Genomic DNA, 14108 nt, shown 5'->3' on the forward strand with positions numbered 1-14108 from the left:
ATTGTGTACAATCAGCCATTCTCACGAGTGAGCATTCGACATTTGTGTTTGAACAATGATGCTTACCTCCCCTCCAGGTGACGTGATAGTGAGCGTGAACGACACCATCGTGCTGGGCTACACCCACGCCCAGGTGGTGAAGATCTTCCAGTCCATCCCCATCGGCTCCATGGTGGACCTGGCGCTGTGCCGCGGCTACCCGCTGCCCTTCGACCCCGACGACCCCAACACAAGCCTGGTGACCTCGGTGGCCATCCTGGACAAGGAGCCCATCATCGTCAACGGGGGCCAGGAGGCGTACGACTCGCCCTCGGGCCACGGTGGCCAGGGGGGCCCGCCCAACGGCATGCGGGACCCCCGGCCCCACAGCCCGTCGGGGGACGCGGCGTCCAACGGCTCGCACGGCGGCTACCCCAGCGACGTGCAGAGCCTGGCGTCGTCCATCGCCACGCAGCCGGAGCTCATCACGGTGCACATGGAGAAGGGCGACAAGGGCTTCGGGTTCACCATCGCCGACAGCCTGACGGGCGGGGGCCAGCGGGTCAAGCAGATCGTGGACTACCCGCGCTGCCGGGGACTGCGCGAGGGCGACATCCTCATGGAGGTGAACAAGAGGAACGTGCAGAACATGAGCCACAACCAGGTGGTGGACCTGCTGAGCAAGTGTCCCCGGGGCAGCGAGGTCACCATGCTGGTGCAGAGAGGTAAGGGCCCCCCCCCCTGTGCCATTCCTTTACAGGACGACGGTCTCTTTTGTTGTTTTGTTGTTGTGGATTTTTGGTTGTGTGTTGTTCTTTAGGTCGGTTTGTTCGTTTTTTTTTTGTAATGACTGCTTATCATCACGCGCTGCTTATCTTGGCCCGGAAAAGAGATTTTGTATCTTGTTGTGCTCAACTGGTTAAACATAGGTTAAAGCTGTACGGTAAAATGAAGCTGGAGGCTGACTGTGAGAGGCACAGTTCAGTGCGTAAGGGCCGACGTGGGCTAAGGCGAAGAAGCAGCGAGTCAAAAAGTCAACGCCGAACACTGAGGCTTTTTTCTTTCCTTCCAAGTATTTTTTTTTTTTCAGTGTTTATCCGGTTTTATCAGAAACAAGGTTTTCGTTTAATTTGTTGGACTGAAAAAGAAAGAAGCACATTGAGAGAGAGCACATCGTCAATCATACTCCACTTCAACAAGAATTGGATGAGTGGATGAGTGGAGTGAAAGAGTAGGAGGATGAGTAGAGAGAGCGAGAAAGAGGGAGAGAGGGAGGAATGAATGCGAGGTGGAGGAGGAGAAGGAGGGGTAGAATGAGTAGGATGTGCACATTAGGTCAGGGACATTTCTCTATTGTGAATGTTGACGTTGTAGAATGAAAAAGTCCACTTCCTATCTTCGTCTGTCTCTCTCTCTCTCTCTCTCTCTCTCTCTCTCTCTCTCTCTCTCTCCTGCTACCTTGGGGAGACAGAGAGAGAGAGGGAAAGAAAAGGAAGCGCATCACAGTTATTATCGTCCTTGTGCACTGAAAGACTGCTTATAACTACACAACATCTAGTGTCCTACTTGTTTTTGCCTAGAGGTCACATCTGTGCTAAAATCACTCCGAGGCAAATCTGCTTCTATGCCTAAACCAGAATAAACTAGATTAATTATTTGCAGGAATATAGGCTACTGCATGCCGTGAAAGGTCTATCTTCTTCATGATCAGTGTCATTACCTGTAAATTGCTTTCGGTGCCAAGTGGTCCATATAACCATTATGGGATGTGCTTTGATATGCAACCTACATCAATTAGGCCAACTAATGAGCTGACCTTGTATATACCGGGGAATAATGTTGCATGTACTGTGTTAAATGTCACACTCGGGATGGTGTTTGTGTGTGTGTGTGTGTGTGTGTGTGTGTGTGTGTGTGTGTGTGTGTGTGTGTGTGTGTGTGTCTGTCTGTGTGTGTGTGTAATTGTTAAGGAAAGTCCTGGTAATGAGGCAGGGATGATGGACAGGTTTAGACAAAGGAAATACATACACGGTAGAAGCACCATTGGCACTTAGGATCATGTCCATCTTTAGCTTTGACGCCTGGTTGCTATGGCTGTGTGGCGTCAGCTCAGTGGCCAGATGATGAGGAATCAGGAGTTGACCACACACCAGAGGGACCCCAGGAAGGTAACTGAAACAAGTTCTTTGTCTGTACCGATACATGGTGGTAGGTAGAGTCAGAGATGGCAGCCGGTGTGGTCTCGAGACCGCAGAGGAGATATTTGCAAGGATGCAACGATTGGAGGTTGATATGTCGGGTTGGCAGCTGGTCATACACTGACCTTGAAGGGCAGATGGTGAACGGCATGAATGTAATGCTAAGGCTGCAGCGGACAATCTCTCTCTCTCCCTGTGAGAGCAGGGGGGAGCAGACGGGGACAATGGGGGGATCAAGAGCATCAGGTGCTGTTCCATCTAGGATTACTGTACTGAGGATGTCTAGTGGAGGACTGGTGGAAGAAGAAGAACGAGGAGGAGCCTTGTCTGTGACTCATCACTTTAAGGTGTAGCTTAGAGCCAAGGCAGTTTGGAGAGGTCTCTTTCAACCAAAGTTATTCTAATTCATCCTCTCCTTGGGGAGCACAATTAAGAAGAAAAAAATAAAAGTTTTGCCAAAGGATGACACAACATCAGAGGGAAATGCACAATTAATGCATATTCAAATGTGTGATTATATAATCATAATTTATTCATCTACTCATCACAATTTTACGTGGGAAGCCATGTGTGACGGTTTCTTCAATAGAAGCAACGCTTATGCTACAGGTTACTTCATGTCTTTTTAGATGGTGGTGTAGGCTACTCTGTCTTCTTATGTGAAGATACAAGATACATCGTGAGTGTGTCCTGTAGCTTCGGCGGTTAGTTCTAATAAACAACATTTCCTCTGGATTTCGGTAACATCAAAGCATTTGGACCAGCATTTCCCTTCCTTGTTACAGGCATTGTAAGACTATCCTCCATCTTACCTTCCTATCCCCGTTGGTTGCCATGACAATACTCCCCAACCCCTCTGCTAGGCATGTCCCCTGAGAGAGCAGGAGTGGAAAAAACGATTAAAAGAGGGAAAGAGAGAGAGATTAGGATGCAGCAGGGTGACAGCGGGAGGGCAGAAGGTGAAAATATTGGGAATATATAAAAGAGGAAGGCGCTGATGAGGAATACAAAATACTGGAGCAGAATATTTAGGTAAAATAATTTTTATAATTTCGCCAAACCAACCAAAATTACACATTCTTCATGTTTAATGGGTTGTTGAGCTGTCATTCATTCCAACAAGAGGGCAAAACTAACCTTTACAGAGCGTTCAAGGCCTCTGCTTTCACTGATCGATTGTTTTCACCGTTCACATCCACACATGTTGAAGAGCCCGCTAGTTATTCTCTGTTTTTTGTTCAGTTTAAAAAAACATCCCCACAACTCACAGCAACACTACTAACACACCTCTATTGAAAAGCCACAAACCCATCGCTGTTGTGTTTGCTGCCCCCAGCCAGTGGAGTCACGGTAGGGCGAGGTAGGAATCAAGAAAGAGACAGGGAGCGGACACATTCACCAGTGTGACGGTGGTGCCGTGAAGCACACTGAGGGTCAGTTGGCCCATGTGATCTTGACACAAGAGGACATCCTTCACATTTCCTCATTGCTCAACCCCGATAGAATGACGGAAAATAACATTGGTGAGATTTCTGCACATGTGCAGCAGCACCTGCCCTGGCCGAGTGTCGACCCTGTTGTCATCATGCACCAGGGTTTAAGGGGAAGAGGAGGCTGGTTGAATTCATTCTTGTTCCTTGTTCCACATTGAATTCATTGGATTCATTTTGAGGTTCGCTGTGAAGGGTTTTATTTGTAAAAGAAAAAAACAATTTGCAAAAAAAAAAATAGTAGAAAGGCATCAAAAGATAAACATTGAAATAGGACTCTTTAGTGATCACTCATGACACTCAACCTCACTCATCATGTGCACCAACAGTCGTGCACATGAGGATTGCACTGCACACCCTCATTTCCATATAGTCCCTAGACATGAGGATAAGCCTTTTTTTTAGTCTTTAACTCTGATGCTGCGTGACAAAATGAAATCAACAGTGACTTGGTTGAAAAAAAATACTTTGTGATTTCAGAGTTCAACAGTAGGTGACAAGCATAAGGCTTATGTTACAGTACACAACTCTCTGCAGCACAACCCTCTCTCTCTGTCTCTGTCTCTCTCTCTCTCTCTCTCTCTCTTCCGTTCACTTTGTTTACCTTTCCTTTTGTATTGGGAGGCTTTTAGTAATTGCCATGCTGTGAGCGCATCCTGTCAAACACTTCTGAGGGTCTTAAATGGCCGGATTAGCTGTGTTCAGTTTGAGTTTCAGCAGTTCCTTTTTATCGTTGAGAGACTGAGGAGTGGAACTTATTTTTCACTAAAAATGTTTGTGTGTGTGTGTTATTAGTGTGTCTGTTTGTGTGTGCGAGTGTTCACGTATGTCAGCGTTTCATGCTTGATGTATTCTGTATATATTATGACTAAAGATAAACTAACATATGACCCCATTGCAGCACTTCAGCCGTTATGTTTTTTTAAAGTGCAGGATCTGATTCTTCTCCAACTTACTTTTCTTCATACTGTTGGTCTGCTGTAGTGTGGTTATGCTGGACCCCTGCTCACCTAACCACCTGACATGACTGGCAGCGAGATAGAGAGGGAGATAGATAGAGGGAGGGATGGAGGCAGGGAGAGAGAGAGAGAGGGGGAGGGAGGGAGAGAGAGAACGATAGTAAGAGTCGAAAAAAGGAGGATGAATTATGAATCGTCTATGGAGACGAGCTTTGCAGTAACAGAAAGTTTTAACATTTAATGATTTTCGCCATTGCAGCACGATAGCTGGAGATGAAGTTTTAGCAAAGGAAGAGTGTGTGAATGCTGAGTTGTTGACAGCAGAACGGTGCATTAACACACTATGGAATCCATATCCATTCCCCTGGCTCCAAATGCGCAGACGGTTTTGGTACGTTAAGTACATGTGATAGACATAGAATTATAGACATAGAAACGCTAAACAAATGATAAGTATTATTCTGAAACAATAGTTTACTCACTTATTATTCCCTTCCCTTGACTTGATTCCTATTGGCAATGGTTTTACTCTGAAAGACCGCATTTTGACAAACAGCAGAAATGTAAGTAACCGACTTGTTTGGTGGTGATATATACAGTGTTACACTGTTAGCTGATAATGTAGACGTACTGCTATTTTGGTAGAAGGTGTTATATAGTTCCCCTTAGAGAGAGAGAAGAGAAAGAGAGAGAGAGAGAGAGAGAAGTGGGTAGAGAGAGAAAGAGAGAGAGAGAGAGAGAGAGAGAGAGTGTGTTTGTGATGGACTGTAAAAGAGTGCATAGTGTCTGTGTATGAGACAGAGAGAGAAACTGAGAAGGAGATTGAGAGAGAGAAAGCGAGAGAGAGAGAGAGAGAGAGAGAGAGCATTACTGTAGGCAGAAGACGGGGGGAGGATGCAAGCGTTTGGGGGGGGTGGATGGAGGGGGAGGTTTAAAAAGGATTGGGAGGGCACACATGAAAAAGGGAGGAGAGAGAGAGAGAGAGTTAGCAACAAGAGAGAGAGAGCAACAAGAGAGAGAGGGAGAGAGCGAAGAGAGGGATTGGCTTCTCAGTGCTTGAGCCTTGAGCGAAGTTGAATCCCGAAGCCGCGGGGGATGGGGGGGGATAGGCGAAGCAAAGGCAGGGGCGGTGGTGGTGGTGGTGGTGGTGGCGGCGGTGGTGGTGGTGGTGGTGGTGGTGGTGGTGGTCATATGCCCCTCTGGCTTTGATCTAATGCTCACAAGGCCAGACGCTCTCTTTGGGTGATGGTTGTGGTGCTCAGTTTGTGCTCAACACAGCTGGCAGGCCGCTTGGCTGTGTGTGTGTGTGTGTGTGTGTGTGTGTGTGTGTGCGTGTGTGTGTGTGTGTGTGTGCGTGAGAGTGTGTGCTTGTATGCATGTCGTGTCTTTGTGTGTCCGAGTGTCTTTGTAAAGCTGGACCAGCTGGAGGCTGCAGCCCCGGTCCAATCGGTCGGCCTGATTGTGTTGAGAGTTGACGTTAACGTATCTGCTTTACCCGCGCCCGGTACCGCTTGGTACACAACACAGCTACACACCGCGTTCTGCCGAGGTCAGGTTTACTGCGTGCTTTTTCGGCCACGTCGGGGCAATTTCAACACGCAGCGCGGGGGCTTGAGACAAACGCAAATGCCAACCATTTCTGCGACGCAAGTTGGCAAGCCCGGCGCCGCGTTGCATTGGAAAGCAATGGACTTTTTGTGAACTGCGGCGCAACAACGCAACCCGTATGTACGCGCCGGTAATGCAGATGGATCACCGGCTCCTCTCTTAATAGATGGGAGAGAAAGGGGAGGCAACAAAGCTGGAGAGAGAGGGGGGGGGGGGGGGGGGGGGGGCTAGAGATGGAGGGAGAGAGAGAGAGAGAGGGAGGGAGGGAGAGAGAGAGAGAGAGAGGGAGGGAGGGAGGGAGGGAGAGAGAGAGAGAAGGGGGGGAGAGGAAGAAGGAGAAAATGAGAGAGAGCGGGAGAGCTAGAGATAGAGAATGGGAGAGAGTGAGAGAGAGAGAGAGAGAGAGAGAGAGAGAGACAGAGAGAAAGCATTGTAGAGTTAGAGAGCACCAGCAGTCGGGGGAGGGCTGGTGATGCTGGGAGTGGGGGGGGGGGGAGATCAGATCGTCAAAGCAGGGAACCTAGCGCAGCATCGCTCACAGAGAGAACGAGAGAGAGATACACAGAGAGAGAGAGAGAGAGGAGAGCCAGCTGCGCTCCGCTATTCCAAGAGGAAGGAGCCGGTGTGCGTGCGTCAGTCCTGGGGAGACGCGTCCCTGCTCTGTTCAGTTTTGTTTGTTTGTTTTGTTGTTGTTGTTGTTGTTTTTTGTTGGGGGTGGGGGGGGGGGCAGACCGTAGAGGACCGGCAGTCATTCATGCTCTCTCTGTCTCTCTGCCACTGCTTCTCAGGAGTGGTGCCCGCCAAGCGCAGTCCAAAGCTGGTGGTGAGTATCCTCGCTCCTCACACTCTTTGATGTGGATGCGCGCGTGTGTGTGTTTGTGTGTCTGTGTGTATGCGCGTGTGTGTGTTTGCTTTTCTTTGTGTGTATGTGTGTTTGCGTGTGGGTTTGTGTTTGTGTGTGTGGTTTTTTGTGTGTGTTTGCATGTGTGTGTGTCCGTGTGTGTGTGTGTGGTTATTATTGTGTGTGTGCGAGCATTTGTGTGTGGTTGTGTGTGTTTGTGTGTGTGCGTGTGTGTGCATGTGCGTGCGTGCGTGCGTGCGTGTGTGAGAGTATTTGCGTGTGGTGTGCCTGAGTGTGTTCTCCCCTGTGTGTGTGTGTGTGCCTTACGTATTTTCATTTCTGCTGCCACATGCTTGAATTGTGCTTGTTAAAGTGAAGGGTTTTCCCCCTCTCCGTGTGTCTGTTAATCCTCCCCTTCCTATCTCTCTGCGTCTTAACCTCTCAGCCTCTCAGCCCTTCATCCTCCACCACGTCTATTTGATCTGTTCCACTCCTCCACTTCCTTCCCCCCTACATTTCCTCAAGACTCCTTCTCCTCTTGTTGTCTTCTTTCCCTATACCGCTCTTTATTGTTATTTTCCCCATGTCCATTTTATTTTGTCTATTCCAATCAGCCCTGTGTTGACACCTGCTGACGGAGGCAGAGCGGTGTCCCCCCCCCCCCCCCCCCCCCCCCCCCCTGGTCGGGGGGCCGCCCTGATGGGTGGGCCCTGAGGTGGGCTGGGTCTGGTCATCCAGACATCCAGCAGCACGGTAGTAGGAGTGTGTGGGCAGGTAGAGTAGGGAGGGTAGGATGAAGACGGGTCTCTTAAGGACGGGGGATCATGTTCTGTCGGGGGGGGGGGGGGGAGAGTTTAAAGGCTCAAACTTAGCTCCACCTGATTAAATCAATACGGCACACAGAGGAGGGGTACTGGCAGGGCTGTAAACTCCATCAAATCAATCCCACCCTTGAGGATTACAGGGTCGTGCTGTTTGGGAGGGGGGTGGGGTTGGGGATTGGGGCATACCTCACCCAATTGCGCCGCCCCCTCCGATCGAAGGTCGGTGCAGGGGTCAGTTGACCAAATGGATGACGTGAAAGATGTAAAAATAGAAGAACGTTGATTTAGAAAGAGAGGCACTGCTCTCAGTAGGCCAGATGAAAGGATAAAGATTAGACTGAAACGGGAATCATTCAGAGTTAGGGGCGGCACCTATACAGGTCGCATGATACAATGCTCAAGGGAGGGCAGCCTGCTGATTGGGACTCAAATTCTGGCAGGGCTTGTCTGTCAATGGCTGATGGGTGTTCCCCCCCCCCCCGCTATCCCCTTCCCCCTGGTAGCTATAGGAGACAGCGGGCTACAGGCAGCCAGAGGTGGGCCTGCAGATCCAGGAAGTATAGTAGGAAAACCCTCTCCAGGGGTTTTCAACCCACCATATGGATTTGTTCATCAGAACGCCCCAGAGGCACAGCTCATGATTTAGAATCCACTGTCCTACTTGCACGGAGGGGGCTGGGACGTGACAGCCGTTGATTGGCTGAAGATGATGGAAGTGTCCGCCGCGTCGGTATGACGTACCGCTTCCTAAATGTAATTTATAATTTCAACATCTCTGCAAATTCCGACTTAATATCAATGTCTTTTTTTTAAGACATGCAGATTTTGTTATGTTTTATTTAAATGTAAAACGCCATGCAGAGAAAGCGGTGACTTGGAACACAGGGATTGTGAGAAGCGAAAAACCTTCAGATTAAATGTTTCAACATTCTGACTATTTTCCATGGAAGCCTCTGTTTCCAAGTCATTCCCCCGCATAGCCCTGACACTCTCATTGAATTGTGTTTCAGCGGCGGCTAAAAAAGACCTGACCTTGACGTTTTGTCCCTTTCTTTCTGTCCTCTTTTACCTATATTCACTCTCACATCATTCCCTCATCCCTTAGAAGGTCTCTCAAATGTGTCTTCTTTTTGTCCTTTACCTATTTATTCTATTAACATCCGCTCAACCCCCACTTCACCCATGCACACACACACACACACACACACACACACACACACACACACACTCACACACACACAAACCCACACACAGCCCTTCGTTCTGCCTCCCTCCTGACGTGTTGTGTGTGTTCTCTCCCAGCAGTTGGAGAGGAAAGACAGCCAGAACAGCTCCCAGCACAGCGTGTGCAGCCACCGTAGCACCCACACGGACTCCCCCAGCCACCCACCCTCGGTGATGCCCGGTGAGGCATTGGGTCCTACGCCCGCCGCTCCCACCCAGCCCCTGCCATGCCTGCCCCCCCACGACCCCGCAGACGGCAACCTCACCCTGCAGAAGAAGCCGGACCCCTTCAAGATCTGGGCTCAGTCCAGGAGCATGTACGAGAGTCGACGTGAGTAGAGCCTTGCTTTTTTGTTGCTTTTATCAGCGCTCAAAGTTGGGGGAAGGAGCCTCTTTAGAACGTCCCAAGAAACAGGCCACCATGAGGGTCTTTGTTTGCGTCTTTGCCTACGGAGCAACGTCCACCTATCAAGTAGATGTTCTTTGTAGATTGTAATTAAGGAGCTATGATTCTACAGTGCATCAGGAGGTACTTCGAAAGATAACCGTTTTAACATAGATTAAGCATAGTAGCTTTGTAACGTGTGGCTTCACTACATGCATGTATTTGTAATTGGATGAAGAAAAGATCAATGTCTAATCATAAATATGGCAAACAGTGTGAGACAAAAAATTGCACATGTGAGGCATGTGCAATTTTCCTCAAGAAGACAATAATGAGTGTAGGCTCAGTACTGTAAGGCTCCACAATGCATTTTTGCAATCTTATATAATTCATGGTATGAGGCCATCAACCATCCCACTTACACTATGTTCCTGACGAAAAAGTCGAGAAGAGTGATAAGATGGAACATTCAATAGGGTCTCAATGGTCTGCTTTGGCCTCGGAAAGCCCCCACTCAGATCACTGGAACACGCAAAGCTCATGTCTAAGGAACGGGGGCATTGAAAAGTCTGTGGTGGTAGCTGCTAACTAGCGCAACACAGCTGGAGAAAGAGAGAGAGAAAAAGGGAGAGAGAAGACAGAGAAAGAGAATGGGAGAGATGGGGGAGAGAGAGAGAAGAGAGTGGGGAGAGAAAGAGAAACGGTGAGAGATTGTGAGAGAGAAGGAACCGACACATAAAGTGAGAGAGAAACAGAGTGCCAGAGAGAGCGGGGGTGAGATTGAGGGTGAGGTGAGTGAAAGCAAGTGAACAGTGGAGGTAGAGGGCGTGCATGCATTAGCATGTATATTTCTGTGTCCATGCAGTCACGCATCAGGGAGCACATGAGTGCATATTTGAATATGCGAGTGGATGCGACTACACATCCGGAAGGAATGGGAAGCTGGAGTGCACCGGGACGCTGGCATTCAGTTGTCTCCTACAAATCCTCCTGCTCATGTCCCGATGAACACTGCCAGAAATAGTCTGTTCTGAGAGCAATGGGCTAGGGAACATAAAACCTGTCCACACACACACACACACACACACACACATACTCCTCCACTCTCTGCACCACACGTAAGGGGGTGTGTGTGTGTGTATGTTTGTGCTTACTCGTGCATATGTGCTTGGGCGTGTGTGTGTTTATAAGACCCGGAGATACTTGGCTTTCAGCGTGTCACACAGTGACCCGGTGAACGTTTGCAGTGTATCGATACACAGGAGATTGGTCATTCCTGTTATATAACTGATACAACAACGACCGCAACAGCAGATTGAGGGGGTCCGGATGGCGGACAGAGCGCTACGGCTAATGGGCTCCCTTGCCTTCCCCCTGTGTGACAGCCCCCGCTGGAACAGGGATGGTTGCAGTGTGCGGAAAAGTAAAGTAAAGTGTGTCCTGATGCAAACTCTCCCTGTGGGCGAAGAGACTGGCACCCAATTGCCTGTGTCATCTCACAGTGTTGTTCTTTTTTGCAGACAAGCGCAAATGTCATGTCAGGTGTGTTGGGGTGAGTGGGTTGGCTGTTGTGGAGTGAAGGGAGGCGGTGAATTAGTTTTAGTGGGGAACAAGAAGCATAAGAACAACAAGTCTGGAAAGTATTGAGATACCTTATTCCCTGAGGAGTATAGGAATGGGATGGCAGGTGTGTGTATGTGTGTGTGTGTGTGTGTGTGTGTGTGTGTCTGTGTGTGTGTGTGTGTGTGCGTACGTGGTGACCACTTTGTCAACAAGCATCCATTTGCCCCCATCACAACATATCGGACAGGAGGACATAGAGAGTGTGATCGTGTTGCTGTGAATGGATCGCTCTGCATCTGATACAGATAGAAACCTTACTCCATGAAGCCCATTAATTATTCAACTGTAAATGTAGTAGGCGTCGATAATGACCCAACACGGGGTAGATAATTGTTTAGAGTCTCCTGTTGTGACAACACTGAGTGGACTAATCTCCGCAGGGGTCAGTCTAGACGCCGATGTGAGACATTCGAACGTGATGAAACCTGAGTTAAATGCTTCACTCACTTTGTGTTGCAGTGCCAGATTCTCAGGAGCAGGACATATTCCTGTGGCGGAAGGACACCGGTTTTGGCTTCCGCATCCTCGGAGGAAATGAGGCTGGCGAACCGGTATGTATCCATCCACGTGTGCTTCTTTTCACAGCACTGTCTTTATTTGTGTACCTCTATGGACAGAACAGGGAAGAGAGACAGGAAATTGGCTTTAAGAAGAGGGGGAATGACATGTCGCAAAGGACCATAGGTGGAAATCAAACCTGGGTGGATACAGGGAATATGGCCGTCATGCATAGGGCAGGTTGAGCCACCAAGCCACCCCCCTGTCATAGCTGAACCATTGTCAGAGTATAGAAGGACATTTCATTGATTGTAAATCAATTACTTATATCCGTAAAAGAGACAGATAGAAACAACGATATTTGTAATGAATAGAAATATCACAGTTTGCACACCCACATCACACTGTCACATAAAGCACACTGTAAGTAACCGCATCGATTATTCTGGCGTGTTCTTCCTTTCCCACTTCGCCCAGCTTGGTTTGTGAGCTTCTTATTCTCTTTCATTCCCTTAGTTTCTCTCCATTCCTCCATCTGTAGCGAGGCACTGAGTCTCCCCTGCTCACGAGCAGCAGAGCGCTGCCGACTGAAGCTATTGCGATCCCTAGAGACACACGCGGACAGCTTGTTATAAGAGAGAAGAGGGCCTCATCCACAGCGGTTAGGGCCCAGGGTCCATGCATCGCTTTGTGAGGAGACCGGCAGACAGGAGCAAGAGACGGGAAAAGACAGAAAGAGGGAGGGATAGAGATGGGGGGCTGAGAGAGCAAGTAAATTAAATGGACAGCTGGCTGACAGGCTTTCGGGCTAACCCTCTGATAAAGGAGTTGTTTGCCGTCTTCTGCCAAAGATATAGAGCGGCAGCGTTGGTTTCCTTCGTAAGCCTACTTCCTCCCACATGTTGCCATACCACATATCCGTGTCCCTGACACGCCTCATGACTCTCACACTGAACTCTCGCTAACGCAGAACTTGAGGAACACACAATCTGTGTTTATGTTCTTTACGTTAGACTTTAGAGTGGGCGAGAAAGGTTCCCACTGAATCCTTTTATTGCAGCGTTTTGAACCTCAATTGTCACGTGGTGTTTCTGATATACATGCTGTGGATTTATACTACCACAGTGATAAATAATGGATGCTTATTTTGTCAATAACATTCCAAGGGAACGCATTTTTTAGCGCGACACCTCTGCCGAGTTCCCAGTCAATGCCCTCCAAATCCAACTTTATCAACAACATTATATTTAGAATGATCGCAAAACCAATATGCTCATAGCACCACGGAAGATTATTTTAAGTTAAAAAGGAGATTATTGATAAAAAGTAACAACTAGGTAATCAGTGTTGGCGACCGTTGTATAAGATGAATAAACCACTCAGGGGGGTCCGGTAATTGGAAAATGATTCGTACGACTGATATACCACTGTCGTGTGTACATGACGCGATGATTAGACTAATGTGCTGTGTGTGTGTGTGTGTGTGTGTGTGTGTGTGTGTGTGTGTGTGTGTGTGTGTGTGTGTGTGTGTGTGTGTGTGTGTGTGTGTTCCAGATCTACATCGGCCACATCGTGAAGTACGGCGCGGCGGACGAGGACGGGCGGCTGCGGTCGGGCGATGAGCTGACCTGCGTGGACGGGACGGCGGTGGTCGGCAAGTCCCACCAGCTGGTGGTGCAGCTGATGCAGCAGGCAGCCAAGCAGGGCCACGTCAACCTCACCGTGCGGCGCAAGACCTCCGCCTACGGAGGTGAGCGGGGAACTTAGAGTGCGCGTGGAGCATGGTCACAAACACACGTCTGTACACACAGGCGTTCAGGCAAACACATATATGTACGCCATCCGTCTCCCACATGCACACACACACACACACACACGCAGACACACACACACACACACACACACACGCACACACAAATACTCTCTCGGGCTCGGATTTATAACTATATCTATTTATAGCTATATATATACATATAGCTATATGTATAATATATAGATACATATATGTATAATTTATTGATAGATATATCCGTGTATATATTCAAATCTGAGTAGGAGTGTCGGCCTATATATATTTATATATTGCATGTATATATTTGTCCACACTCCTACTCACTAGAAAGTGTAGATGGTTTCTTCTGAATCCCAACACCTCTGAAACTCATGGAGACTCAAAAAGGGAAGCATTCTCCTCACTCTCCTCCTCCCTTCCTCCTCTCTCCTCCTCCCTTCCTCCTCTCTCCTCCTTTCTCCTCCCCCTCCTCCTCCCTCCTCCCCGTCCTCTCTCTTCCTCTCACCTCCCCCATCATCCCCCCCCCCTCCTCTCCCCCTCCCTTCTCCTCCCCCTCCTCCTCCTCCTCCTCCTCCTCCTCCTCCTCAGTGTCCAAGGGGGAGGGCGACGTGCCCCCGTCCCCGGCCTCCTCCCACCACAGCAGCACCCAGGCCCCCAGCCTGACGGAGGGCAAGCGCACGCCGCAGG

At 49.0% G+C, this 14108-nt stretch overlaps 1 protein-coding gene across 5 annotated transcripts in view; it reads left to right on the forward strand.

Annotated features, from left to right (window-relative positions):
- Positions 1–14108, forward strand: part of LOC307079221 (membrane-associated guanylate kinase, WW and PDZ domain-containing protein 1-like) — a 78199-nt gene that overhangs the window by 52615 nt on the left and 11476 nt on the right. For 4 of the 5 annotated variants that reach the window (XM_079741393.1, XM_079741395.1, XM_079741391.1 and 1 more), the window contains exons 12-17: positions 78–704; positions 7023–7057; positions 9202–9454; positions 11591–11682; positions 13184–13379; positions 14010–14108. The exon at positions 14010–14108 is cut by the window's right edge and continues 204 nt beyond it. In XM_079741393.1, coding sequence (XP_079597519.1) covers positions 78–704; positions 7023–7057; positions 9202–9454; positions 11591–11682; positions 13184–13379; positions 14010–14108 — 1302 coding nt within the window. The remainder of the gene's footprint in view (positions 1–77; positions 705–7022; positions 7058–9201; positions 9455–11590; positions 11683–13183; positions 13380–14009) is intronic. The other variant, XM_079741392.1, reaches the window with a different exon arrangement.

Source organism: Pollachius pollachius, assembly GCF_949987615.1.
Source record: "Pollachius pollachius genome assembly, chromosome: 8".
NCBI classification, from domain to species: Eukaryota; Metazoa; Chordata; class Actinopteri; order Gadiformes; family Gadidae; genus Pollachius; species Pollachius pollachius.